The sequence below is a fragment of the Aedes aegypti genome, chromosome 2, assembly GCF_002204515.2.
Source record: "Aedes aegypti strain LVP_AGWG chromosome 2, AaegL5.0 Primary Assembly, whole genome shotgun sequence".
In the NCBI taxonomy this organism is placed as follows: domain Eukaryota; kingdom Metazoa; phylum Arthropoda; class Insecta; order Diptera; family Culicidae; genus Aedes; species Aedes aegypti.
Genome location: NC_035108.1, coordinates 406,004,497 through 406,031,772, shown reverse-complemented (window position 1 = coordinate 406,031,772; position 27,276 = coordinate 406,004,497). Strand labels below are relative to the sequence as shown.

The 27,276-nt window shown below is 40.3% G+C and overlaps 2 protein-coding genes across 6 annotated transcripts; one reads left to right on the top strand and one right to left on the bottom strand.

Moving 5' to 3' along the window:
* Positions 1-1,187: 1,187 nt before the first annotated feature.
* LOC5575855 (ranBP-type and C3HC4-type zinc finger-containing protein 1) lies at positions 1,188-17,558 on the top strand. Of its 3 annotated transcripts, XM_021847261.1 has the most exons (3): positions 1,194-1,561; positions 1,668-2,490; positions 17,033-17,558. In XM_021847261.1, exons 2-3 carry the CDS (start codon positions 1,717-1,719, stop codon positions 17,342-17,344), a joined length of 1,086 nt encoding a protein of 361 aa, XP_021702953.1. In that variant the 5' UTR covers positions 1,194-1,561; positions 1,668-1,716; the 3' UTR covers positions 17,345-17,558. The 3 variants fall into 3 exon arrangements, with proteins under 3 accessions (XP_021702954.1, XP_021702953.1, XP_021702951.1); XM_021847262.1 differs by lacking the exon at positions 17,033-17,558 and adding an exon at positions 5,294-5,592 and having other exon boundaries at positions 1,188-2,490; XM_021847259.1 differs by having other exon boundaries at positions 1,194-2,490.
* Positions 17,559-18,508: 950 nt separating this feature from the next.
* LOC5579234 (apoptotic chromatin condensation inducer in the nucleus) lies at positions 18,509-26,839 on the bottom strand. 3 transcript variants are annotated; one of them, XR_002500892.1, is made up of 8 exons: positions 26,634-26,839; positions 24,872-26,395; positions 24,380-24,590; positions 24,036-24,306; positions 20,366-20,478; positions 20,039-20,303; positions 19,855-19,977; positions 18,509-19,228 (listed from the first exon to the last, which is right to left on the bottom strand). XR_002500892.1 is itself a non-coding variant. In XM_021847258.1 (6 exons), exons 2-6 carry the CDS (start codon positions 26,392-26,394, stop codon positions 20,103-20,105), a joined length of 2,319 nt encoding a protein of 772 aa, XP_021702950.1. In that variant the 5' UTR covers position 26,395; positions 26,634-26,839; the 3' UTR covers positions 20,034-20,102. The 3 variants fall into 3 exon arrangements, 1 of the variants encoding a protein (XP_021702950.1); XR_002500891.1 differs by having other exon boundaries at positions 18,509-19,977; XM_021847258.1 differs by lacking the exons at positions 18,509-19,228; positions 19,855-19,977 and having other exon boundaries at positions 20,034-20,303.
* Positions 26,840-27,276: the final 437 nt, after the last annotated feature.

Here is a 27,276-nt window from a genome sequence, read left to right as displayed (position 1 = left end):
CGATGGCGGCCTGGTTTCAGCGAGAATTGCTCAGATAATCAAAAGATTTGAGTCTAGGATTACGCTCAAATCCCTAACAATTTTACACTTCTTTACTACTTGATTTCCTAAAAATACTTCAATTGGAGGTGTCGCATGTTTTCGACTAAATGCTATTGAATTACATTTTTACTTTTACTTTTTCTGCACCAAGTGAAGAATAAGTTAATTTCACTCTGGATTCTTCTGCTTCGCTAGAATTACTTACTTCCATGAAGAGCTTCATGTCGTCTGCATATACATATAACAAATTTTATTTTTCTAAGTATAAAGGAAATGTCGATTACATACAAAGTAAAAAGAAGTGGGCCTAAATGAGAACCTTGGGGTACTCCAGAGGTTACAGAAATAAGTGCTGAGAATTTATTTTGAAAGCGCACTATTTGTTCCCGATGTGATAGATACGACTGGATCCAACTCTAAAGTCCTGGCTTCATTCCTATTTTTTTTTTGCATGTTGAAGATTAATAATGGTATGTCGATTCGGTCAAATGCAGGCTATTGACATGGATGAATAAACCATCTTCTATGGTGACAGAGGGCCCGATTGGCTTGTCAGATAGATCGGGCCCGGGACATCCTGTCTACTGCGAATCACTGCAGTTGATATAGGGCATGTCAATAGTCTGGTCAAATGCCTTACTGAAGTCAGTTTATAGGGCTTCTACGTTGCCCTTGTCCATTGCGTTAAGAATGAACGATACAAATTCTATCAGATTGGAAGTTGTCGAGCGGCCTTTAAAAAAGCCATGCTACGTGTTGATAATTTGATTTCTTACTTGCTGGAAAATTTTGGCGTTCACGAGAGATTCGAAAAGTTTGGGGATACAAGAGATAATGGCAATTCCGCGATAGTTCCGTATGTCAGATTTCGTGCCTGATTTAAAAACAGGTACCAAATACGAGGATTTCCAAGCTTCTAGGAATTTACCATTATTTAGATACATGTTGAAAAGGCGTTCTAAGGGAAGGGTAAGCTCTTCAGAAAGATTCTTGAAGAACACGGGTACAATGCCATCTGGTCCTGCACCCTTAGATCCGTCCAGATTTTTTAGTGCTGCGAAAATGTCTAGTAGTGTTAGTTTTCCAAAAGATACGGATGGTATCTACTTATAGGTATTCCACTAAACAGCTCAAAGATTTATTATGTTCAATTACTGTTAAGACTTCGAATGGCCTTCAAATGTGGATCTTATTACAAGAAAACGAAACAAATCCTTAAAGTGGCATTTTGGACCATTTTACCCTACTATCAACGACAAAATACATAATAGCACGCTCCAAAACCCATACTTTGATACCTTTGCCAAGTTATTCAGCTCAATGCAACTTCGCTATAGGATTTGCGCCAACCTCTCAACAGTAACAACACATCGTCCCTAAAGAGCAGCACCGTAAGCGAAAAATGGATCGTTAGATAAACGAAGTTGGTTTCTGCCGCCTGATGAAATTTGATTCTTCTGATTTTTAATTCGTTGTTGTTCGATAGAACAAAATGGATACGTGGGATAGACTTTGAATGGTACCTAAAACGTGTTTATCTAATCTTGAATAACGAGTGAAATAAGTGTCATACATTGAAGACGTCAAGTTAACGAAATCTCAAAAATCCCAAACCGTTATTACAGTACTATAGAGGTCACAGTAGAGACATCGCAAAAAATCTGTTACTCAACCATGGCTTCTTCTACCGGCAGCCAGTACGAACAGCTCTTGGAAATGAACAAAAGATCACTAAACTTCAATGCAGAACCAAGTTTGTGTCAACTGTGTGATAAACTGATTAAACCAAGATTAGGAATAGTGTTGGTCAACTGTTTGCATACTTTCTGCATTTGTTGCCTGAAGATATCCCTCCTGAGGGGCTCAACCGTACGTTGTCCATTTCCCAAGGGTCGCTACGAGTGCGTCGGAATTCTGGAACAACGGGAAATCGACATGCTGCTGAGCCCACAAGAGTGCACTGGCTTTATGAGCCGCCAAATTGGAGCACTACAAGAAGCCACAGAGTCAATCCAGATGCAGCTGGATCTGCTCAAGATTGCCACTGAAGCAAGTGTGGTTTTGAATCCCGAAACGTTTGAATGTCCCATCTGCATGGACACGTGTCAAGCTTACAAAGGCGTTATTTTGACCGAGTGCTTCCACTGTCTGTGCTGCGAATGTCTTGTCAAGCTGATAAACCTCGCCGAGGATGTGGATATAAAGTGCCCCATCAAAGATAGCAATAGGTCCTGTGAGAGTGTTATCCAACACCTTGACATTAAAAACCTTCTGAACGCTGAAGAGTACAACTGTTACTTGGAACGATCATTGAAAAAAGCGGAACTTTCGGCGGACAATGCTTTCCACTGTAAAACCCCGGATTGTGCTGGCTGGTGTTTGGTCGAGGATAACGTCACGGTGTTCCACTGTCCAGTTTGCAAAGCGCAAAATTGTGTGCCATGTGAGGTGAGTAAAATCACAGACAAACAGACGTAACAACTGGAACAATTATCAATTTAAAATATAGTCACTAGTGTTATTCTCGCTGGGTCTCATAACAACTGTGCAAAATTTTGGCTAAAGCTAGGTATGCTGTTCCGCTCAAGAAAAGTAAAAAATTCTGCTCAAAATGGTCGGCGTTAAGTCAGAGGGGACCAAATACAAAACATGGGAAAATTTGATTGTTCTCTTATTAGATGCGAAATTACCTTACCTCCGTTTCACTTTGATCAGATTTGATGAATGCTGTAAACTGCGAGAGATATGTAACAAATTTTCTTTGGATAATCAATCAAAATCGATAAAAGTGTGCAGTCAGAGTGGACCAAGTGCTTATTAGGGTAAAAGCACCGGTTTTGGCCAGCCTAAGAGAGAATGTCCATAAAAATTATATGGGAAGCCGTATTTGTACAACAAATATGTCAAATGCAAGCTTGCAATCCATATTCTATATGAAAAATATCGAAACCGAGCTAAAACCACTTTTTCGCTTTGAAAATCTTGTTGGTCAATATAGGCCACCAGAACCACTTTCGACCTGAGATTTGACTTCGATTCCTAAATCAGCCAATAACATTGATTTCTCATGAGAGTCGCCAAATTAGAAGTACCTTGGCCAAATTAGGTGTATGAAGTTTAAATTATAAGGAAAATGAATTGTTTTTTCTTATGTTTTGAATCAAATCGGACGAGAAAATAAATGTAGCTCTATCATGTGATTGTAATCTACTGAACACAAAAGGTTTTATGCTGATTGGCTATGTAAAACGGAGTATAATCCACTATGGCCATAACTGGCGTATGGCCAAAACCGGTGCTTCTACCCTACCATAATAGCGAAAATGATCAAGGCGCTGAGGAATGAAAGGAAATGAAAAACATTTCAAGAAATTTGTCACATTTTTCGACATCGAATGATTCTTCTACTTATCAATCAAAACAAATTTATAAATATTACTAAATTTGTTGCATTTGATTTTGATTTTTGACCATTTACCGTATTTGGATGGGTGGTCAGAAATTGCAACAATTTCTGTGCAGACAGAACGGACCAAGTGTTGAAAAGCAAGAAACTGATTGATTATTGCATTTTTTTTTTGAGTCAATTTCATAGTCCGATTGAAGTTTATGGTAGTTCTATGGCGTATGTATGGAATGTGCTAGAAACCGCTTATTGTATCAGTATATTTTAATCGATACTCAGGATTTTCACTTGGTCCACTCTGACTGAACACATATTTGAATATTTATGGTCTTCAATGCCCTGACCCTGCCAAACCTTTATTTTCAAGCTATCGTAATGCCACTGATTTCGGTATTGATGAATGGACTTACGATACTGGCGTCGAAAGGTCTTGATAATCTGCTTATTTTAGAGATATGCAGCCAGTTTGACCATGCAAGCATTAAATGATTGTTATTTTCCTTGAAATTGTTCAGTGAGAGAGAACCAACTCACTAAACGGTGGTCTTTAGTTCAGTCAGAATGGACCAAATACACATAGTCCATCAAAACATCGTTCAATCAGAAGTTTGGATTATGATTTTTAATGATTATCACTTCACATTATATTGTTTGGAAGTAACACAAAGATGTGTAGAAATATTGAACCAAAATTTGAACGAGTTCAAAAATTACAGAGCGTTAGGCTTCAAACCCATTTTTCTCAAAACATGAAAAATGTCACTTGGTGCACTCTGACTTAACGCCGACCAAATGGTCAAGAAATTTCCTACATTGAGCTTCATTTGAAATGACATTTCTTTTCAACTGCGTACTGCGATCATAGAAAAATGCTTTTCTTGAGCATTTCTTGCAAGAAATTTTCCACGCGATAGGCGATTACTTTTCTGTTGAAGTGCATACTAGGGCGGTTCAAAAGTTGAAAATGTTCGAGAATCCAATCTCCCATATGCTCCTTATTATCCTTACCATAAAAATGATGTTCTGTGAAATTTTCAGCTTTCTAGGTGGTGATTTAAAGGTGGCCCAAAGACAATGTAGGTTTATATGGAAGTTACTATGGAGAAATTTTGAGATATGTTCCAAACACGCTAGTTCTGTAATGTAAGTACAAACTTATCATCCCATAGTGGAAACTCATTCTTCAAACCATAATAAAGAAATTTGCTGAAGAGAGCAATTCAATCCGACGGATAGCACAAGAGTAATTCATGAGTTTGTTTGCTATTATTTTGTTTAATATGAGATTATAGCCCTGCAAACATGTACAAAAATCCAAAACAAACTAGCTCAAAAGGGATTTGCTTCTTCAGCAACATTCTTCATTGAGGTTTGAAGAATGAGTTTTCACTATGGGGTGATCAGTTTCCACTTACATTACAGTACTAGCGTGTTTGGAACAACGGCTTTACTTCCCTTCCGAAGGAAGTCGTCACTGAAATTTTTAGTGACTATCACGAGGATGGGATTCGATCCCAGGTCCTCGGCGTGAGAGGCGTGTGTTCTAACCACTACACCAGGGTTTTTTTTTTTTTTTTAATTTGAATTGCCCTTGTGCATACTTCGCTTAAAAATACAGTGTTTGGCCAACCGGTAAATTAGGTGGCGCCAATGAGCAAACATCAAACTGGAACACGAGCGATACGAGCCCCAAGGCTGAATAATTGGCCAAGTTGCAAAAAATTACAATTGAGCACTGTTTTCCTGTAGGTACGACAAAAAATAATCGGGTTTTACGTCTGTTTGTCAGTACCAAAATGATTGATTCAGTAATCCCACGCCACGTTTCGGTTTCTTGGAGTGCAGGCTTTATGCGTTTCAGCTGTTTAATGACGAGTTACAGGTGTTTCTTGACGAACTGCATTCACTCAGACGAATAAATTCCACGATGTAAGTATACAGTAATTGACAAAACAGCAACAGATGTTTTTATAATAAATAAATGGTTTTGCTATAATTCTTTTATGTTATGGCTTTTCTTATCAATCCACAAATTTATAGAAATATATAAGTGGAATACTGTGCGGATTTCCGGCATTCATTTCAATACGATCAAACCTTCGTAAGTTGATAATGGAGGGTTTTTTTGATTCATATTAGTTTATGCTGCCGATAAAAGCATAATTGTCTTATATGGATTTTCGAAACAACGCCTTCATTCATCGCAACATTCATGTTTTAACGAAGACTTTCGGAAATGAACCAATAGAAGCAAAATGCGTTCTCTTTGCGGTGGTATATGCCTACTCTTTCGATATCGGCAGTTATACTTTTATGGAAAGTATGAATCGATTCGAATTCACTTCAAATATTCCATACACAGTCGCTTCTATGATTCCGAGTGAAGTCATGGAACATCGATTATCCCCTCTACCAGCAGCTGCAAATTTTTACCACTCAAAAAAAAAAATCAAATCGCGTTAACTTTTTTGTTTCCTGATATTTTTGCACATTTTATCACAAGTCTCAAAAAACGCTTTTATTTTCAGCATCTGCATCGGTATTGATCATTGGTCATCTGACTTGGAAGATATTCCGATGTTCCTTGATGGACCGACATTCCCCATATAAAATTTCTTTGACCGCCATTTTGTGCTTAGTCAGTTTATCAACTAATTATTTATGGACTATACAATGTCAGGTAGGGGTGAGGTGAAGAGCTTCTCTTAAGAAAAATCATACCAATCGGTATTCGTAGATGAATTTTCGAGATAATCCTTATGAAAATGCCTGGAATAAATGAAAAAAATAGGCGTAGGAATAACTCGATCAACCTGGGATCTGGGAACTATAACCAACTTAGCAATATAAAGTTCTGATTCATTGTAATTGTAATTGTAATTGCTCAATCCACACCCTGGCAGACAATTATCCGCCCATCTAGACACGGGCTGGGTGAGGACCTACCAAGCCTCCCCCGTTAACATGTCCTATACCGTTTAGCACACCGGGATCTTCCACAAGCAGGCGCCGGAATTAAAGCGGTCCCACAAGCTTCAGATACATTAAATAGATATAGTCCCTCTGGCACTAAACCGAATGGCGCCTTCCGCTTCACCACTAGTACTGCTTCCCCACACGCCAAGCACAATATCGAAAGTAGCGCGTTGTATAGCAAATACAGTACACCACCTCCGACACTATGCCAAATGTACAGGAAAAACAGCACCAGTAAGAAAGCGGAAGGCGCACCACTCGGTTCAGTGCCAGAAGGACTATAAGTATAACGAAGAAGAAATGAAAAGATAGTAGAGTTGGTTCGGTTATTTGATTGCTGAAACGAAAAAAAAACAGAAAAAACAGAAACAAAGTGTTAACATTAAAACGGGGTTTTATAATTGATAAATGTATCGATAGTTTCTCATCTGTTACGTTTCCTTATCGTAGCGCTGTCGATTTTTTCCATCTCCAGGGTGTTGGTCTCCGCTCGAGCAATGAGGACCATGATGAAATGAGAATATAAAAATGTGAGCATTAGTGTTGATCTAGTAATAGATTAATTTAAACTGCTTTTCATGTGCTAAGTAACTTGTAAACTCCTACTCAATTATGTTTTGTTGGCCTACACGTTTTATTTAGACACAATTTTATTTAGAAAACTATTTGGATCCGAGATTTTATGTGCAGATTGAGCATGTTTGATAAAACAAGCATTCTGTTTTCAGTTAAAGAATGTTCAAGAAGTTGATGATTCTGTTATTTATACTGGCTACATACAAGAATTCACTATTGATGTAATATATGGATATTGAAAGTTCCAACGCGCGATTATAATACTTCAGTTTTCGTGCTGTTGTATTGGTGTAAGTAGTGGGAAACCAATCAGTTTGGTGATTCTAACGGTAACAAATAGCAAGACGAAAGGAAAGTTGATAATCTATCATCATTATGATTTCAGTCCTAATTCCATGATCCGTTTAATAAATTCCGCGTATGATTCGGCAATTTTAACAATTTATACATGTGTATTCGAAGAAAACAGACTACGAGCATTTATTACCTGTTGCAAGGTTCCTAAGTGATCAGATATTTATCATTTTCTACAGCCTAATTTAATAATACCTACATTGGGTTGTAACAAAAATTTGATCTTGGGATGTTGATTTGCCTCCTAATCATAGTTTCGACAATAGTCACATGCTTACTATTCCTTATGGCAGTGTTGTTGATTCTATTGTCTATCGCTCATCAGTTTCGCGCCACCCGGCAGGGACTTGGTCCTATGTACCCAATACTCTGCTGTGTCTTAACTTCACGCAATACATTCTGTAGATGTGTGATACAGTTTGCGGAATATTATGATTTATCACTTCGTTCAGATGGAAAATTCTGTTATGGTACCATATTCACATATCAGATAACTCCCACCTGGAACGATGTAATACATCGGAGACATGTAGATTCAGATGTATGTATACGATCTATGCCTAGTTCGGCTCTGATCGACAGGCAATCAGTGTATTCAGTTTTTCAACTAGCTTGAAGCGATGAACGTTTCAAGACAAGCTCTCCACTATATCTGCTAGCAATCACCGGTCGTCGATAGACATTTCGGTTCTTTTCTGCTAAAGATAGATCCGATTGTATGCCAAAGACTATGGCTCATGCTTTTCAATACAGCTGGAAAAACAAGAACTACACCCAGCACCAAATAGTACGTAACTATGAGGCGGACCGGAAGGTTTGATGAGCAATCCCCACCAATATAAAGTTCTGATTCATTGTCTAAATATTATTTTATGCTGAGTAAATAAAAAATATTAAACTAAAGGACTAAACATCACAAGAAGCGTTTTGATAAAGGAATTTATGTTTTTTTTATTAAAAAGATATTGTGTCGCAGAAAGAAATGTTCTGCCATATAATTCAAAATAATTTCCCTGATTGTAGCCGAAATTCACTGAGAATTCCAGGTCTTCTCCAGGTTGAACAAAATGCCCTGGTAATTCCAGGTTTTTTCAGGTAGTTGGCACCCTGACTAATGATCAAAATCGAAACAGATTCTGAAAGTAGAATTTAATAACTTGTAAAAATGGTACAAAAATATCGAAAAACAAAAAAAGGGGGCTACCCCGTTTGGCATAAAGTCATTTGGCATAATGGACGTTTGGCATAAAAAAATAGAAAAATAAATAGTGCTACTTAAAAGAAGAGCTTGTGATCAAAAGAAGGGAAATCGTCGATGAAAATGTTAGCGGTTATAATGCCAACGTAGGAAAGAAGGCAAAATTGTCAATGAAAATGTTAGTATTTACAATGCCAATTTAACAACTTAATTAGAAAGAACAGCATATGATCAAAAGAAGGAATAATCAAATATGAGAATATTAACAATGATAACGCCAAAAACATAGTAGTATTGTCAGATTTTCAATGGTGCGCACAAACCACTAAATTGCAATAATAGGAAAATAGGTAGTATCCATAAACACTTTTCCTCAACTCAGTTTTCAATGATTATGCCAAATGACTGTTATGCCAAACGACCGTTATGCCAAATTATTTTATGCCAAACGGCTTTATGCCAAATGACGTTCCCCCCAAAAAAAAGTTATCGCAATTTAATTATTTTATTTTTGTTATAAAAAATTGATGCAGCTAGCAGAGGGGTTAATGAAGCTTGCACTATAAAGTAACACTGAACTGCAAACAAGAAAGCGTGTTAAAACGTATTCATTCCATTTAATAAACTGTATATGTTTATAGAAATAGCTCAGTCAGAATTGGTTTTCGGGTGATTTGCGTCGAATCGAAATAAATTGCGTTCGATCTGAACTGCATCTTTATTAATACTAGAAAAAATACACTGAAGTAAAACATCAATTTTTTTCTCTTATTTATCGTTAGGCGAGGGCTTAGCGATTTGGCACAGGTAGAGCGATCATTCTCCCGCCGTTGATTCCTCTGGATCAATCAATGGAAGTACACACACCTTGGTAACTGCTCTTCGATACTCTCCTGTCGATGTTTTTATAGTAACCACTCGCACAATCCCATCCTTCCCTGGATGAGTGGTCTGTATGCGACCAATACGCCATTGGTGGGGCGGGGTGTTGTCATCCTTGAGCACAACCAGCGATCCTACTTCAAATTTGGTGATACCGTTGTGCCACTTTGGACGTGATTGAAGATGATGCAAATATTCGGCTGACCAACGTTTCCAAAAATGCTCCTTCATCAGGTTGATGTGTTGCCAGCGGCTGAGCCGGCCGATTTTCTCTTGGTCGTAGGATGGTTCCGGAAGACACACAGCGGATCGTCCAATTAAAAAATGGGAAGGTGTTAAAACTTCAACGTCGTTTGGGTCATCTGATACCGGGATGAGCGGCCGACTATTCAAAATAGCTTCAGTTTGAGCCAGGAATGTAGCCATTTCTTCGTACGTCAACTTAGTCTCGCCGACCACACGTTTCAAGTGGTGTTTTGCTGATTTGACACCGGCTTCCCAGATGCCCCCGAAATGGGGACTCCGGGGGGGAATAAAGTGCCACTATACCCTTGGTTATGCAAAAATCGTTTAGCTTTCTTTGATGGATCTGATCTTCAAATAATGTTCGCAGTGCAGCCAATTCATGGTTTGCTCCAACAAACGTGGTTCCATTGTCCGAGTAAATGTTGCTTATCATACCACGTCTACTTACGAAACGCTGTAAGGCCGCGATAAAGTTGTCAGTGGTTAAATTAGAAACCACCTCAAGATGGATGGCCTTAGTCGCCAGACAAATGAACACCGCAATATATGCCTTGTACGGAACCGTTTTTCTTCCAGCTTCCTTCAATACGATTGGACCGGCGTAGTCCACTCCTGTGTTCGCAAACACTGGCGACGGTGTGATGCGATAGTCTGGTAGATTTCCCATATACTGACTTGATGGTCGTGGATTGTTTCTGCAGCAAACGTAACAGGTAGCAATCGTTTTCTTGATCAATGATTTTGCGTTGATTGGCCAGAACCTCTCACGTACAATAGACAACAAACCGCGTTGCCCAACGTGCAAATGTTCTTCGTGTAGCTTCCGTATTAAAGCTAGAGTGACTTGATGCTTATCAGGTAACAAGAGCTGGTGTTTTCCATCGTACGGGATCGATGAATATTTGAGCCGACCTCCTACCCTGATCAGCCCATCCGAATCCACAAATGGAGACAATCCACTATAGTTGTTTCGTTTCTGCGAACCACAAGATAGTAGCTTGAACAAATCCAAAAATGCTTCTTGTTGAACTAGTTTCACAATAATGAGCAATGCTTTGTCCATTTCTACTGCGGTCGGCTCTGAAATGTTTCTTGTTTTCGTGCGGATGTTTGCAATGAATCGCAGAACGTACACCCACGCTCTTTGCAAACGTCGAAAGTTACTGAGTCGATTAAAATTGATCGGTGATACCTTTTTTGTTGCACTGACTGTTGTGACCTTTCGTTGTTCTGGCAGCTCGATAGAATCGTCATACTCGTCTGTACGGGGTTTGATTTCATTTAGGATAGATGATCCCTTCCACCAGAGATTATGCTCCTTGAGAGCATCAGGCATCAACCCACGTGAAATTAAATCAGCCGGATTGTTCTCAGACCGCACATAATGCCATTCGTAGTCCTGCGTCAACTCGACAATACTTGCTACACGGTTGGAAACAAACTGATTCATAGCAAGCGGTGATTTTTTCAACCAACATAACACCACTTGTGAGCTAGGACAGGACGTGACAGCTCAATTAAGACTACCCCGTTGTTTTTCAGTCGATAGCCTTGACGATACAAAATCCAGTGTTACCAGCAACCTTTTGTAGCAAATCTTGTTAACACATTTAAAATTCAAAGCTCATAATTTGATTGTTTTATGCACGCTTCATTCATTTAGTGCAATAGAGGAAGCTATATTTGTTATAAGTCAGGTTAAAATTCCAAACCAGCGATATTTTTAGAGCGGATTGACACAAATTCCATCTTATTCGTCTCAATTAGGTATTTTTATTTGTTTTAAAATTGTACACTGATAAAAATCCACACGCTCGATCTGTGTGTTTAAAATTATGGATCGATTCATGAACGTCCATATCGATTTGCTATGATTTTCTTGCAAACTTCGTGTGTGTTACACATTAAATTCCTGTGTTTTGCTTCATGGATTGATTCATCAACCGACAACAGGGATTCCATATTTTTTCCACATAAGTTCCCGAAGCTTTCTCTTCAGATTCGTATGCGTCAACCTATGGACGCATAGATCATCACTCCAACACGGATTCAGTGTGTTTTGCTTATGGTTATCTTGTGTCATAATCATCATGTTCAAGTTGGTCGATTCATTGATTTGCGCAATGAGATTGTTATAATGAAATCCATGAGCTATGCTATCGATTTCCATGTTCAAAGCTTCTAAATTATTTGTGATCAACCCATGGGATGCATAGTGAACTGAATTGCGGTTGGACCTCGTGTCGAACGACAGTCATCATCATGCTTCCAAAGAGAAGAAGCAAATTTTGAAGCTGAAAGTGTTAGATGAAAATTTGTGAATTCGATTTTCCTTTTATTAGTGAAGTTGACCGATATAAGAGAATTCTGCCTTTCTATAAGAAAACATTGATTATAATGTATAGTTTAGTAGAAAAATCGAATTCCACTAACAGATTTTCCTGGCTTTCAGTTTCGAAAAAAATGGAATATGCTTATCCCTGGCTTCCCAAATTATGGATTTGCGGCGCCCCGCTTGTTGCTGGCTCACGGGTTTGAAAAAAAAATCAAGAGGGCTTGCGACAAGCAGAGGAGCCTCGGATCCATATTTTGGGGAGCAAAAGTTTTTCTACCAAATTTCTTCTATCAGTCCCATGAAATTTATGTTCTATCACACATGACTATCTAAAGCTACTACATTTCGAATTCAATAAGCAAATCAGTTGGTTTTCATGATTTAATATTTGGAAATTCATGTTTGTTTCACATGAAAACCTAATGTTGATACACATGTTATTATACCGTGAAATCAATGATGAAATCCATATGGCTACCACACTCAAATCATGTGGTTTTCCTCATTGCGCAAATCTATAAGTAAAACACACGACCTTGACGTGTAGATTTTTCTCAGTGTAGGAGCACATGCTTTGAACTTAATATCGATATAAATTGATTTGTTAGAAAAAGATTTAATGAAAAATTTCCAAACTTTTGATAAAAACTCTAATGTATGAACTAGCAACACGGCCGGACTAGCAACAAAGTGCCCTGTTGCAATCAAACTCAACGATGTAAAAGTAGGCCTTTGCCAAAACGACCAATGAGAAGTGGTCTTTTTTGACAGGCAATTGGTTTCGTTTTTGTACTATGACCTGTCACGTCTTATCTTAGCTTGTGAGTCACACCAAAGTGTCACACTTTTGAAAGGTATCTTCATAGCCGCCACTGTTTTCGTCACCAGGTGAGCCAGAAGCAAGGCTCCGCATAGTTCCAGCCGGGGAATAGTGGTTGGCTTGAGTGGAGCAACCCGTGACTTGCTGCAAACTAATTCGGTGTATATCGATCCATCTGCAGAAACACATCTGGTATACAGGACTGCACCGTAGGCCCTTGTAGAAGCATCAGAGAATCCATGGAGTTCCACATCGTTTCCTGTTTCAGCAACCACGCATCGCTTCTTCTTCATTTCATTAACCATCGGAAGTTGCTGTCGAAATTCTTGCCACTCCTCCATCTGCTGTTGTGGTAATGGTTGATCCCAGGACAAGCCAAGGCGCCAAAGGTCTTGCATAATTAGCTTTGCCGTTGTGATGATTGGCCCGAGAAAACCCAAAGGATCGAACAGTTGGCCAATATATGATAGTACGCTTCGCTTCGTTGGTGGAAAAACCTTCTGAGAATCGAAAGTTTTCACGTAGAAGCTGAAGTAATCTTGATCCGGATTCCAAATAATTCCAAGGGTCTTGATAGTGGTGTTAACGTCGGCATTTTCAAAATCCATTCGGGTCTCCTGGAGTTCTTCTGGAATATTGCTGAGTACAGTGACATCGTTGGAGCAAAATTTATGGACACCGAAGCCTCCTCGCTTCAGCATATCCGACAACTGGTGGTAGATCTGGATCACTCTGCTGTCTTTCCTCCAGTAAGAAAGTCATCAATATAGCTGTCTTCTATCACTATCTTCGCCGCAAGTGGTAGATCGTGTTTTTCGTCCTTGGCCAGTTGAAGAAGTACTTTTGTTGCAAGATACGGTGCACTGGAACAACCATAAGTAACAGTGGCCAATTCAAAGGTTGCGATTTCATTCTTATCGTTGAGCCACAGTATTCTTTGGTAATACCGATCAGCTTCATGAACTCGTACCTGACGGTACATTTTTGGAATATCCGCCGTTAAAACAACTTGATGAGAACAGAACCGTAGTATAATTGATAGCAAATCACTTTGCACGGTCGGTCCTACGTTCAGCGCATCGTTCAGTGACAATCCGGTCGTCGTTTTCGAAGAAGCATCGAAAACTACGCGGAGCTTTGTCGTCGAGCTTGCTTCCTTATAAACCGCGTGATGCGGCAGAAAATGTCCATCCAAAGGGTCGTCCGTCACCTCCACCATATGACCTAAGGATAGGTACTCGGTCATAAATGCTGTGTAGCGGATTCGTTTCGAGTCGTCAACAAATGTGCGCAACAACTTCTCCAACCGACGACGAGCAGTTTCATAAGAGTCGCCGAGTTTGTCCTTCAGTTTGTTGAATGGAAGTCTCACAATGTACCTACCGCTAGCATCTCGTGAAACCGTTCGTTCAAAATGCGTTTCAACAGCGTGCTCCTGTGCGTTGAGTGGAGAAGCCTCTCCACAAGCTTCTAATTCCCAAAACTTCGACAAGGTTCGATTCAAATCTTCATTGGTGACAGATAGATTGCAGACGTTGCGTTGAATCTTCTTGCTGCAGGTGAAAACCGAACCGCTAACGATCCAGCCTAGTCGCGTTTCTACCAACGTAGGGCATTCGTCGCTTATCTTCATTCTTCCTTGCATTAGCAAATCGTAGAACAGCTCGGCGCCGATGATGAGCTGAACCTCGTCAGGAACGTGGAAAGACGGGTCGGCCAAAGACAGACCAGCCGGAATCGGCCACGAGCGTATGTCGACTTCGACCATTGGCAAGTTGGTGGTGACTTTGGATACCACCAGGAAGTCCAAAATAACGCTGAACTGATTTACACGAGAAATGATCTTCGTTCGTAGCTTATACTTCACCTGAGTTTCAGAATTGTTCAATCCTGTAATCGGCAAATCGATCCGCTCCCAGGCAACATTTAGACTCCTCGCGAGCTCCTCAGACATGATATTAGAATCAGACCCAGAATCTAGAAGAGCACGACATGCCAATTTCAATCCTCCTGATCCGCAAACCAGAACGTTTGCAGTAGAGAGCAACACTTGTTTCTTCATGTTTGGTACTTGAGCGCAATTAACAGATCCTTGGGTTTGGACAGCAGGTAATTCATCGGCGATAGTACCAGCGGCGGGTGGAACGGAGATAGGTTGCTCTTTCTTCGCTACAGCCTTGTCATCGTGCAGGAGGCTATGGTGCTTTCTCCGACACGTCTTGCATAATTGCTCGGACTTACAATCTACCGTACGATGACCGCGACGTAGGCAGTTAAAGCATAAACCGCTTGCTTTCACTTTGCAGTAGCGATCGGACACACATAACTTCCGAAACTCTTCACATTTGTAGATCGCGTGATCACTGCTGCAACACGGACAACATTCCTTGAATACTTGGACGAAGTTCTTCGCCGGCAAGTTCCTCTGCTCTGGTTTTCCTTTTTGCTTGACTGCGGTAGCTTGCACTCGATGTTCCGGGTAGCCTTTCACTTTCTGGAGTATTCTGCATCGTTCACGTAGGAAATCCATCATCTCGCTAAAAGACGGGCACTCTTCTTGATCCAACTGCGACTCCCACAGCGTTCGCGTTACCTTGTCTAAACGTTTGGCCACTGTGTTGATGAGAATCATTTCACCTAGTCCTTCTGCTGGTAGTTGAAGATTTTTGAGGGCATCAACATGTTTCGAACAGCTTTCAATCAGCTTTCGCAATTCTTCTCCGTTTTCACGTGTCATCCTGGGTAGCATCTCCAGGGCATCGATGTGGGTATCGATGATTAGCCTTTTATCTTCATACGCGTCTTCGAGTACTTTCCATGCCGCTTTGTAATCATTATTATTGATCACATCCTGATCAATCTTATCAGATGCGCTTCCGGTAAGTGAATTCTTTAGATGGTATAGCTTGATCGCAGGAGACTCGTTGGGATATCTGTCCATGATAGTCTGGAACATGCACTTAAACGTGTACCAGTTCTCGAGACTACCATCGAAGGTCGGCAACGGAACTTGCAGGTGCGGAACCGTGGGATTCGCCATGAACGATTGCTGCGGTACGGCCGATGAGCACTTCTCCATCTCTTGCTTAACTTTCTCTTCGCTTTGCAGTTTTGCTATTGCAGTCTGGATTTGTACAAACAAATTGTTGTAGTACCGGTCAAACTGCAAATAAACCTCCGTAAAAGCCTTCCGTTGCTCACGAGAAACGATATCGCAAAGCTCCGAATGGATCTTCTCGTTGTCGTCGTAGCATCTCCGTATGTTTCCAGCTGTAAATTCAGCCAGTGAATGTTGTTCACTTGCACTTCCAGCGTCTCTTCGATTTGAAGAAGCTTCATCTTCAACAAATCGCGCCGATCTAATAGCCTTTCGAGTTTCTGCTCCATTTTTTGCTTTTCCAAACGTTTTGCTTGAGCTGCTTTCTGCTGTGCTACAGTTTCTGTAGGCTGACGATTCGATACCGGATTCGTTGGAGGAAGATTCGACTCCGTTTCCGATGGAGAACTATTCTGCACCGAACCAAGCAGCGCATCCAACAAATTCTTCGGGGTTATGTTTCGCTGAACTTTTGGGGTTTCATATCTGGTATTTTTATCCCTCATGTGCACTTTTTCTCTGTTCGATACCACTTAGCTGCTACGAGCAGCACCGAATGTTTTAGTTTGTTTTCGATTACAAGTTCATTTGCACTTGCTGCATGGCAGCATCTGAATTTTCACTTGTACTCGTCTTAGTTCAGTTGCCACGAGCAACTCTTTCAAAGTACTCCATTTTGTTTTCGTGTTCCGGACACGTCATAATTCGCACTCGCACACAAGCAATGATTGCAGGAACGAAGCGGCAAATGGCGGAACGCCAAACTATTTGCACACGGTGCAAATTCGCGCAAAATCACAACTATTCACTGAAATTCGGCCCAAATCAACTCGAAAAACCATACTTAATTAAATCAGGTTCGATAGGACCAAATGTTTATAGAAATAGCTCAGTCAGAATTGGTTTTCGGGTGATTTGCGTCGAATCGAAATAAATTGCGTTCGATCTGAACTGCATCTTTATTAATACTAGAAAAAATACACTGAAGTAAAACATCAATTTTGTTCTCTTATTTATCGTTAGGCGAGGGCTTAGCGATTTGGCACAGGTAGAGCGATCAGTATATCTATCCTGGATTAGCTATTTCCTAATATCTACAGGCATTACATGCTGGTATAACCTGTCAAGCATTCAAGGATAAAAGCGTAGCACAGACCACGGACAGGCTCTCGCAGGAGGAAATCGACAGAATGGTCTCTACCGGAATGGCTATGCGGTGTCCAAAGTGTCGCATCGCGCTGACAAAGATCGCTGGATGTGATGCGATAATCTGCAGCGTTTGTAAGACCCATGTGTGCTGGGCCACTAGAGGACCGCGTTGGGGACCACGCGGTCCCGGCGATACCACCGGAGGATGTCGGTGCAATGTAAATGGAATCAGGTGCCACGTAAACTGCCAAAATTGTCATTAGTCGGAGACAATGGAGATTATGTTTTTACTGCATAATGGCCTAATCTAATCAACTACATTCCAGATGTTTCCAACCAGGCAATTGTTGTTACATATTATCGACAGAAACTGCAGGATAAAACTGACTTTTGTATAACTTTCAGAAAATGTCAATTATATAGTATTTTCTACAAATATAATTGAATAAAATACCAAACTTCTTCCGTATACTTCAAGACCTTTTTAAATCAGGACTGGTTGCGACTGAGTGTAAGAAAAATGGGAACTTTATTAAGCCTGTATCTAGAAAAAAGTTCACAGAGAAAACAAAAAAACGTAAAAATTAAACATTAATCCTAACGAATTAAAAAATACTCTGAGAATGCAACCAGAAGCGCCCTTAAATAAACCTTTAGGCACAGATAAACAGACGTACCACTTAGAACAAATCGCGATCAAAATTATAGTCGAGAAAACTTGTACGTGTTTGGCCGATGGACCAACAGATGGCGGTGATGTGTAAACGTCAAACGCGAACAAAAACGATGCGAGCGTTTCGGGTGGTGGATTGGCCAACTACAATATATTTTAATCGACCGTTAAAAGGTGGTCGATGGACAATGATCAGAGTGTGACGTATGTTTGTCTGTGCTTTAGATATTACTTCAGAGATTCTAGGAGACCTCTAGGAAATTATATGGAATCTCTCCAGTCATTACTAAAAAAAAATCGGGCTTAACCTACGAGTGAGGTAAGAGATTTTGGATTCGCGAACTCTACAAAAGTGGCAGTATAATGGGAAAATGCTTCACCGAAGGTGTAAGAGAGAGTCTTGAAATATCGAAAAACGATGGACTTTATTTTTTAATCTTTCCGCTTAAACACCTCTCTTCTTGTTTACGGCGTATCTAACTTTCAATAGAATTCTATTCGTTCGCATCTATTGTCCACTTGAGTTTGCTGGCGTAAACGGGAATGCAAAACGATTTTCGATCGAAAGTCTATTCGAACGTAAACAAAAATAAGGGTGGATTTAATTGTTCAGAAGGTTACAAGTTTCGAGATCAAAACCCAACAGCCCATTAAATATAGATTATGGTTCTTCAACTATGATCGGCGCTTAGGATACGGCTTAGAGTGAGAATTTGGGAACTTTTTGTCCTATTGCAAAAGAGAAAAACTGGAATTGGATTACTAATGTTTATGCTTTATTCTCATCCCTTGAGTAGGAATCAAAGTTTACCAAATACGGTTAGACTACCAATTACTTACTGGCGAATTCATTCGTTCGTAAAAAGTTTGCATTGGTGCCACTTCACACATTTTGTCACCCAACACAAAGAAAAAGAACTCTACTATTTGTGTTACGAGATAAACGAATAGTTGACATTTTGTTCACTACCAATTCTAATTATTCTGCATTCATTTGGGGTTGGCTACATTTAGTTCATTCGATTGTTTCCATCCTTCAAAGCAAGTAGCTTCCAACGATGTTTTCCCCAGTCACAAATCGGAGACAGGCGAGTTTCCACGAGAAGCTTGCTGCAGTGCTGACTTGCTCCGGATTGACACAGCAAATTGTGGTGGTTAAGGCGCTGCAATCATGACGGTTACTGTGCTTCGATTCAGTCCTGTATCCAGTCAAACTGTGTTAGCCTTTCTCGTGTTTTTGTATCGTGTATAAGTGCAGCTGGCTCTTATTAGCAACATCATTTGATGACAGAACTTGACCGGATAGATGATGGCAAAGTGATCCTCTTTCTCCTCATAACGATATCGCCTGCATTTGAGAACATAGACCCAGATCAGATTGAGTGGAGTGGACATCGCTCACCAGTGTGGTTGTAGAATCTAAACCACGATATCCCAGAGATCATGTGCGTGCCTTCTCGAGCGAGTTCAGCTTCTGATAGAAATACACAATATACAGAAGAGAAGGTTGCTTATTGAGCTGTAATTTTCTTGATGCTGGGTTTTGTTTTTGGTGATTAGGGTCTTGTTTGGCTGTCTCGGTCATTGTGTAACTGCAACTCCGTTTCCGCTAGATATCATTTAGGATTGGACGAACTGGTGCTGGACACTACACGTTTACTGCGCGGCTGTACTATTCCTATCTATATATGTACTTATAATTTCTCCATGAATTATAAAATGTAGCTCATTTCGTAAAAATATTAATGAATTGAATAAGGTTCATTGGGTAAGAATGAAGTATCATAGCAAAAACTGTTTTGCTTCCAAAAACGAAACAATCGTTTGCTAGATATAGATGGGAAAATACGATCGATCAAATCTAACTTCCTGTAATAAACTTAAAAAGATAATAATGTTGGGTAGTCAGAGTAAACTCAAGAAAGGTAGAGTTCGAAAACTGACAGCGAACGTTTAAATTCGCTCCAAAAAACGTGAACAGCTGTTGACTGTAGAATAAAAAGGAATACAGAATCGAAAAACTTGGATCAAAGACCGGGAAACGCTAAATCCTAAGGTAAGAAGCAAAGATTATAAGAAACAAAAACATTCTGCACAGACCCTATTTGACTTCGTCGCCGGTGACAAGAAATGACGAACGGGATCTCCCAAAACATGTTTCTCCCTTTCTCTTTCTCTCTCACCGATCGTATCTGCAACGTCCTTTTGATCCGTTCGCGATCTCTGCAGGGTTAACATATATAATAGGTCAATCAAATTTCCTTCAATATTTGGGAGTAAGTACCAGTTCTATTACTTGCTCCCTCGCTTCCGCATTATCAGCGGTGGCGTTTTCCGTTGTTAGGAATCTATCTGTGCCTACGCCTATTGTCGTCCCGAGATCGCGAACGACGACGACGATCTCTCGAGTTGGAACGTGGCCGCTCTCGGCGCTCACGATCACGTCGTTCACGCTCTTTGCGACGCTCTTCCTCCTGCTTACGTGACTCCTCCTGGCGGCGCTGGGTCTCTGCCAACTCCTTGCGGCGTTGCTCGTCCTTAACGGTGATCTGAATGGAAAATTGAATCGTTTCATATGACTTATGTCCAAAAATGTTTCATTTCTACCAACCTGTTCGGCTGTCAGTGGCAACCAGTATATGCAAGGTGTTGTTTTAGTTTTCCTGAAAAGATCATCCAACAGCCTGATGGGTGGTTCATTTTCCTTCTTTTTGAACTTCCTCGCTGCAAAAATAAACAGGTTTGTTACAAATTGTCATTACAACAGGTCACAATGAGTTTATTTTGGTTTCTCACAATGTTTAATATTAGGCTTGTATGAAACGCTTTTGTCGAGTAGGTAAGTATTGAAAGTGCTTGATCAAATAAATGGACCCCTCGTTTTTATGACCAAAGAAAATTTTGTACAATTGTTTGCTCACAAAACTTGCATAACTTGAAAAACAACTTTTTTTTTGAAAAGTCATAACAAAAATTGTTTTGGAAAACTTAGAAAACTAAGTGAATTACATATTTTGCAGAGCATATAACGATTGCGTTTATTTTGAGAGTGGTGTTCAGTAATAGCTAGTCACTATCACGGATTGTATTATAGCTTTAGCTTGAGCTTGATTGGCTACTCCAGCATCGCCAGATCAGCTGCACTTACACAAGGAACCAGCCAGATAACTGCTTGGGACTAACAGACACGCTGAATGTATAAGTGTTGGTGATCTTATATTTTTAGGCAACAATGGCGCCTGCCATGCCAGAATACTTACCAATGAGGGGGAGGGCTAGAAATTGATTATGTATTCAAAACTGGACAACAGTAGACTGGCTATACCCTTGCTACAGTGTTTGGATTTCGATCCGAATAAGCCGATCGAACCATATGGGCCCATTCACAAATTTCATAACGCTGGAGGGGGTGGGTGGGTGTCCAAACAATGTTACGATCCATACAAAAACTGAATAATATTCATACAAAAAGCGTTACAAGGGGGTGGGTGGGTATCCGAAATGGCCAATTTCAGCGTTATGAAATAAATGAATGAGCCCATATTCAGAGAGTGTAACAGTTCACGAACCATAACAGTTCGTGGCACATTGCAATCGGAGAGCCCTATGAATTTATATTCACTCTCTCGTTTGATGCGTGGCGAGAGAGCGTTCAAGAGCAATAACTCTCACAGACTACAACGGTGTCGAGCCATGCGAGTATATTATGTTTTGCGTAGAATTAGTAAAACCTTCCATATTTTTTGCTAATACAACCTTAAACAACTTAATTAAGGTACCGTGGGGTAAGTGGATACAGAAAAATCAATAGTTAGCTTCAATGTTATGTACAGCTAACGTGAATAATGTAACTCAAACATTTTTCTGTGGATAACAAATAAGGGACTATTATACTTCAAATCGTCACTTATTCTGGTTTTTCTGATTGTTATGTATTGAGTATGAGAGACTTAAAAATTTGCGCCAAATGATCCACTTGTCCCACCATGGTGGGGTAAGTGGATCACCATTAAAAAAAAATCTGTTCTCGAAACAAATGTAGTGTGCTTATGTTTAATAAGAATCATATAACCCTCGTTTTTGTTATTAGTGCTAGTAATGTTACATTTTAATACTTTAAAATTAAAAGTATCTTTATTTAATCAAAATATAATAAAAAGTATGTATATATTAGCTCATACTAATTTGAACAAAAAAAAATACATTGTAAGTAGAAAAAATTGGAGAAAATTCATCCATTTATACGCATAAGTTATACAGAAGTATTGTAAGATAATTCCTAACGATATTTTCGAAAGACACTCTTGGTTTAAAAATATTAGTTACATTTACTTTTGAATAACAAACTGAAATCGTTTTATTTTATTTATGAATATATGTGTATCATCTGTCTAGAACAATTTATATGGTCAAATAAGGTACGATACTATGCTTTCGATTGGAAAATTGATATATTTTGCTCTTTTACAACTCAACTTAGATAAACCACGTGAGATAAAGTTTCGTGTGAATTTTGAAATTATTATTCTTTTTATATTTTTTTCTACCAGAAAGGTTAAAAAAAACTTTTAGGTGGATTAATTCAAATTTTATATGGTCAATTTGACAAATTCAAGCTGGGAATGGAACAAAATAAAGGAAAACAACATTTGCGGATATATAAGCCTATTAAAATTCTCGTAAGCAGTCTGCCAATAAATGATAATAATACTTGATCCACTTACCCTACCCCATTAGAAAGTAGGGGTAAGTGTACCATGTACAATATATCTGTATTTATTTATAAAAATCACATATTTTTCATTGTAATTCATTCAATTAGAACTGAAATGTTTACCATGTGTCGAAAAAACTAATAGAATTCGATTTAAGACAGAGATACAATGGATTTTTGATTGATGGAAAACAATTTTCAAATTAATTACTTTTTGCAGCTAACAAGTTTGCTTGTGTTAGTGTACGTGTAGTACTAGTTTTGCAATAGTATCAGTGTGGGCGTAAAAACATAACCTAAAACGAAGCAATGGTGCGAAAACATTCAACATATTCAAGTATTTATGCTTTATATTGACAAATGATCCACTTACCCCACTGATACACTTCCCCCACTGTACCTTATAATCTATTGGACCATCGAACAACATTGTAGTTGCAAACATAGCACAGAAAATTTAAAATATTCGCCTTTGTTTATTGAAAGAGAGTGTGTCAGCGAATGTAACACGTGGTGACACACAGCGATCAGCGCCCAACAGTCAGTGGTGTATTGAGCTCTCGCCGAGCGGTGTCACGAACACGTGCGCAAATTTGCTGGTTGAAAATACTGCCATTTGATTTTGCTGGGAACAGCTGATCTTTATTTATATTTTCAACCAGCAATCTTTATGTAGTGTTGGTGACATGTAACGTGTAGGTACACGATCGCAGAAACCACTATGTCTGTCTTTTTTTCCTTTCGTGGCTCGTTATCTTCCACGAACGATAAATGTCATGCGTGTTGTGTGAATGCAGGCGGATAAATGGCTTCAAATTTTGGCTCATGTGTCAATGATTGTTAAATTTTTCAAAACATGCCCTTGCATCTACGCCAGTTCTTGCGGGAAGGTGTAGGGGTAGTAATTTTATGGCAGAGAGCAAATGCTTTGAACCAATAGATCAACTGTGATAGATTGAGAGGGGAAGATAGAAGTGAATGAAAAATACAACTACAAAGTACGATGAAAGGGACGAACTTGGGATTGAACTCATGACCTTCTGCTTTATGAAGCAGAAGCGGTAGCCATTGAACCACCAACCCCGTCATTTTTTGGCTAAGGACTTCATGAATCATCTAGCTCTTTTTAACTGACCTTCGTGGCTCCGTAACTGAACTACTTAATTCACTTTGGCATAGATATTTTAGACACTCAAATCATAAGATGGTCTTTTATACAATGTATCCTTTGGCTAGTTTTGACACATTGCTTTTTCAAAACCCATGACGAAATGAATCAAAAATATGATAAACTTGATAAACTTTCTTTATTTTTATCGACAGAGTTTTAAAACTGCTACTTTGAAAACCACGGTGTAAAGGGGTTGTCCAATAAATCTGAGTTATGACAAGAAGTGTGTTAAGAATTGTGAAAAATCGAGAAGCCATAAAAAACGTCTTCGATCATAGATAAGGTATGCAGTCTCCTAACGACCAACCGAATTCAGTTTTTTTACTTACACGATTGAAGCGTAGGTAATTTTAAACATCTCTCTCAGAGAGAATTTCTCAGTACACTGGAACCTACCTGGCGAAACACTGGTGCTGCCGCGTCTTCGATCTCTATCCCGTCCGAATTCGCGCTCCGATGAACGCCTCCGGCCACGATCCCCACGTCCCTCGTCGACACGTCCGCTCCGATCCCGGTCCCTCTCGCGTTCGCGATCCCGATCGCGTTCCCGCTCTCGCTCCCTCTCCCGACCGCCTCTGTCTCCTTCTGCCCGTCCACGGTCTTCCCGGTCGAATGTATCTTTCTTTCCAAGATCCCATTCACGCACCGGTCGTACCACGTGGGTCTCCTATCAGGAACGAAAACGATCATATGTTTATCAGTCAATTGATCAAAAGCGTTTGCTTTCTTTCTTCACATACCTCTTCCTGTTTCAAAGAATCACGGCTCCATCCGAATTCTTTGGCGTCCTTTGCGCTGTCCATCGTGATGCGCGTGGTTCCAGCGTCATCCAGCGTGGAAATGATCGCCTTCTCCATGGCCGATTCGGTTCCGAAATCGACGTGCAAGCATTTCGGATTCGATGCCGGCCACCGGACACCGTGCAATGCGTGACGGGTCTCCACGGCTTCACTGTGGGAAAAAGGACACATTTCAGAACGCTGCAATTTGTGTACTATCATCAAACTATAAGATACAAAATTTAATATTTCAAGTACTAATGATTTGCGTTGCATAAAGAATCTATTTTTTAACTAATGTTATTATTAGTTAAATTTCTTTTATTTCTTGGGATGTTATAAGTATAGCTGACTTGTTATATGGGTTTGTAGGATCGTACTAATTCTTTTTATGTAATAGGAATTTACAAGTCACATAACTAATACTATTAGTAATATTCTCACGATACTTACTCTTCGGTTTCGTACTTCACGAAGCACTTCGACTTGATCTTGTCGATCCAGAACCCGTTCTCGACTATTTTGCCGGTACGTGCCAGCAGGCTTTTCAGCTGCAGCACCGTAAACGGCCGGACCAAATTGGTAATGTACAATATGTTGCTGGAATGGTGCTTCGCCGGACTCGGAGGTCTGGCAATAGCCGTGTTTCCATCGTCACTAACGATGCTAATCTTGCGATTGCCCAGCAGTTTTTCCGTCGGTTTGGGGGCCTTGTGGTCCTGCTCTTCGATGTTTTCTTTTTCTAAGGATTCGATTGATAGCTTATCTTTGGAACGACGTCGCTCTCCGGACGGCTGCTCCTCATTGCTGTCGACGATTTCCTCCGGTTCCGGGGAGGACTCAAGTTTCACGTCCGACAGTGGAACTGGTTGAACCGGTTCGGAGATAATGTTTTTCAATGAATCAGTGGATATCGTTATTACAGATGCCTTAGTGTCTGATTTTGACGATAACCATCGCCTTTTGCGCTGTAAGGGCCTTCGTAAAGGCTTCTCTTCCGTTGGCTTTTTCTCAGGGCTTCGTTTTGGGGTATCATCGTCTTTGATTTCTCCAGCTTCCAATTCGTCATCATTTTTGTCATCGCCATTATCCTGCTGCGTTGGCTCAGAGGGCAATTCTCGTGCAACGGGTGATTTAGTACGTGACCTGAAACGGGATTTTCGCACTGGCTTAGGTGATTCCGATTTTCGGATATCTTTTTCCGAAGAAGATTCCTCCTCAGAAGCTTCCTTTTCAGGGGATGCTTCCTTGGTCGGTTTCTCCTCTGAAGCCTGTTGGCTTTCTTCTTCCTGAACACTCTCCGAATCAACCTCTCCAGATTCACGAGACTGGTCGCAAAGTTCTGGTTTAGATTCTTCGACGTCCTTCTGACTTTCTACTGGTTTTTCGGTTTCATCCTGTTCACCGTTTTGCTTGTCTGTAGTTTCTTCATCTTCTGATTTCTCTTTATTAATAACCTTATGTTCGGTTTTAGTCTCTTCTATGACTACTTCTTCCTTTGCATCTTGTGAATTATCATCTTTCTTAGGTTCAGGCGACTTAGAAACGGGTTCTTGAACTTCTTCTGGTTTCTCTTCCGGAATCGTTTCCATAACGGCAGCGTCTTTTTCATTAGAGTTCTCACCGTTTTCCTCTTTTTCGCTCTCTTCCCTATCTGAAGGCTCTACCGATTGGGACTTGCGTCTGGAACTTCTACGAGGTCTGGTGATTGTTTTCTCCTCCGATGCCTTAGCCCGTGAAGATCTTCGAGCACGTCCTCTTCTTGGTGCCTCTTCTTCCTCCGGCTCGGATCCACTATTATCCGATTTACGTTGTTCCGCAGGTTCTGCTGCTTGCTGCTCCTCATCAGACTGTTCCTTGGCAGCTGATTCCTCTCTTTCCGGACTTGCCGAAGGAGATTTCCGTCCACGGCGGGTTGTTCTCCGGGACACCTTTTCCGGCGAACTTTTCGCCTTCTCTGCAGCCTTACGTCGCATCCTGAAGCCAAAATAAAACTACATTATTTCATAATCTCAAGGATAAGCTCACTTAATGGAATAATAATAGTTCCCTCAATAATAACGACACTTTTGTCATCATTATTACCCCAACCCCATTTGCTTCTGTGGGGAAGAAGCCGGTTTCAGCCGCACTAGCGCTACCCCCTTTCGAAATTTGCTCCTCACCCCACTGCTATTCTAGAGCTGCCACATTTCCTCCGCCCAGCCGAACTTACCTCCCGAAATTCAGCACTTATTCTCCAAAGCCACCAATATTGTCCACACAATTTCCGTTCCGCCACCGAAACCGAATCGAATACACTACTTTTTACCCGGTTTCAACGCGATAAAATCGGAACAATTTGCAAAAATCTTCCACCGTAAATCAAACGCGCGACGTTTGCTGACCACCATCGAGAAAAGTTTTCTTCGGTTTTTTTTGGTCTGCTTGCGAGTTTTTTCTACCGAGCCGCACGAAAAACAGTAGAGGCCGAGTGCACGAAAAGCAGCCTAGCAAGACATTTGAAAATGGCCTACACGGGAAAAATTCTGATGTAAAAATTACTATAGGCCTTTTCATGTGACAGATCCGTCAATGCATTTGTTTACATCGGTGGAGGACCGGTGCTAACACGGGCCTGTCATTTTCATAGAAGAAATGTCAAAGTGCTTCCCGATCAGCTGATTTGAGACGTCATTTGAATAGGCCTATGCCAACTTGTAATCCAAGTAGCAATCGGCTATTCTGGTCATTCCATCCATGCTGGGTGGCAATGCCTGTTGCATAGCAACCAACCCAACAAGGTAGTAGTAAGCTGCGACCCATATTCAAATTGTTCTTTCTCTTTCAATTTTGCACATCGTGCAGTATAGTCGCAT

Bases quoted from the DNA above. Each gene is read 5' to 3' on its own strand.
- LOC5579234 (XM_021847258.1), bottom strand. From the start codon at position 26,394: ATGCGACGTAAGGCTGCAGAGAAGGCGAAAAGTTCGCCGGAAAAGGTG. The intron at 24,591-24,871 runs GTAAGTATCGTG...TTTTTCCCACAG, and splicing joins GTGAAGTACGAAACCGAAGA to TGAAGCCGTGGAGACCCGTC. The intron at 20,479-24,035 runs GTAGGTTCCAGT...TTATTTTTGCAG, and splicing joins CAGCACCAGTGTTTCGCCAG to CGAGGAAGTTCAAAAAGAAG.
- LOC5575855 (XM_021847261.1), top strand. From the start codon at position 1,717: ATGGCTTCTTCTACCGGCAGCCAGTACGAACAGCTCTTGGAAATGAAC. The intron at 2,491-17,032 runs GTGAGTAAAATC...TAATATCTACAG, and splicing joins AAAATTGTGTGCCATGTGAG to GCATTACATGCTGGTATAAC.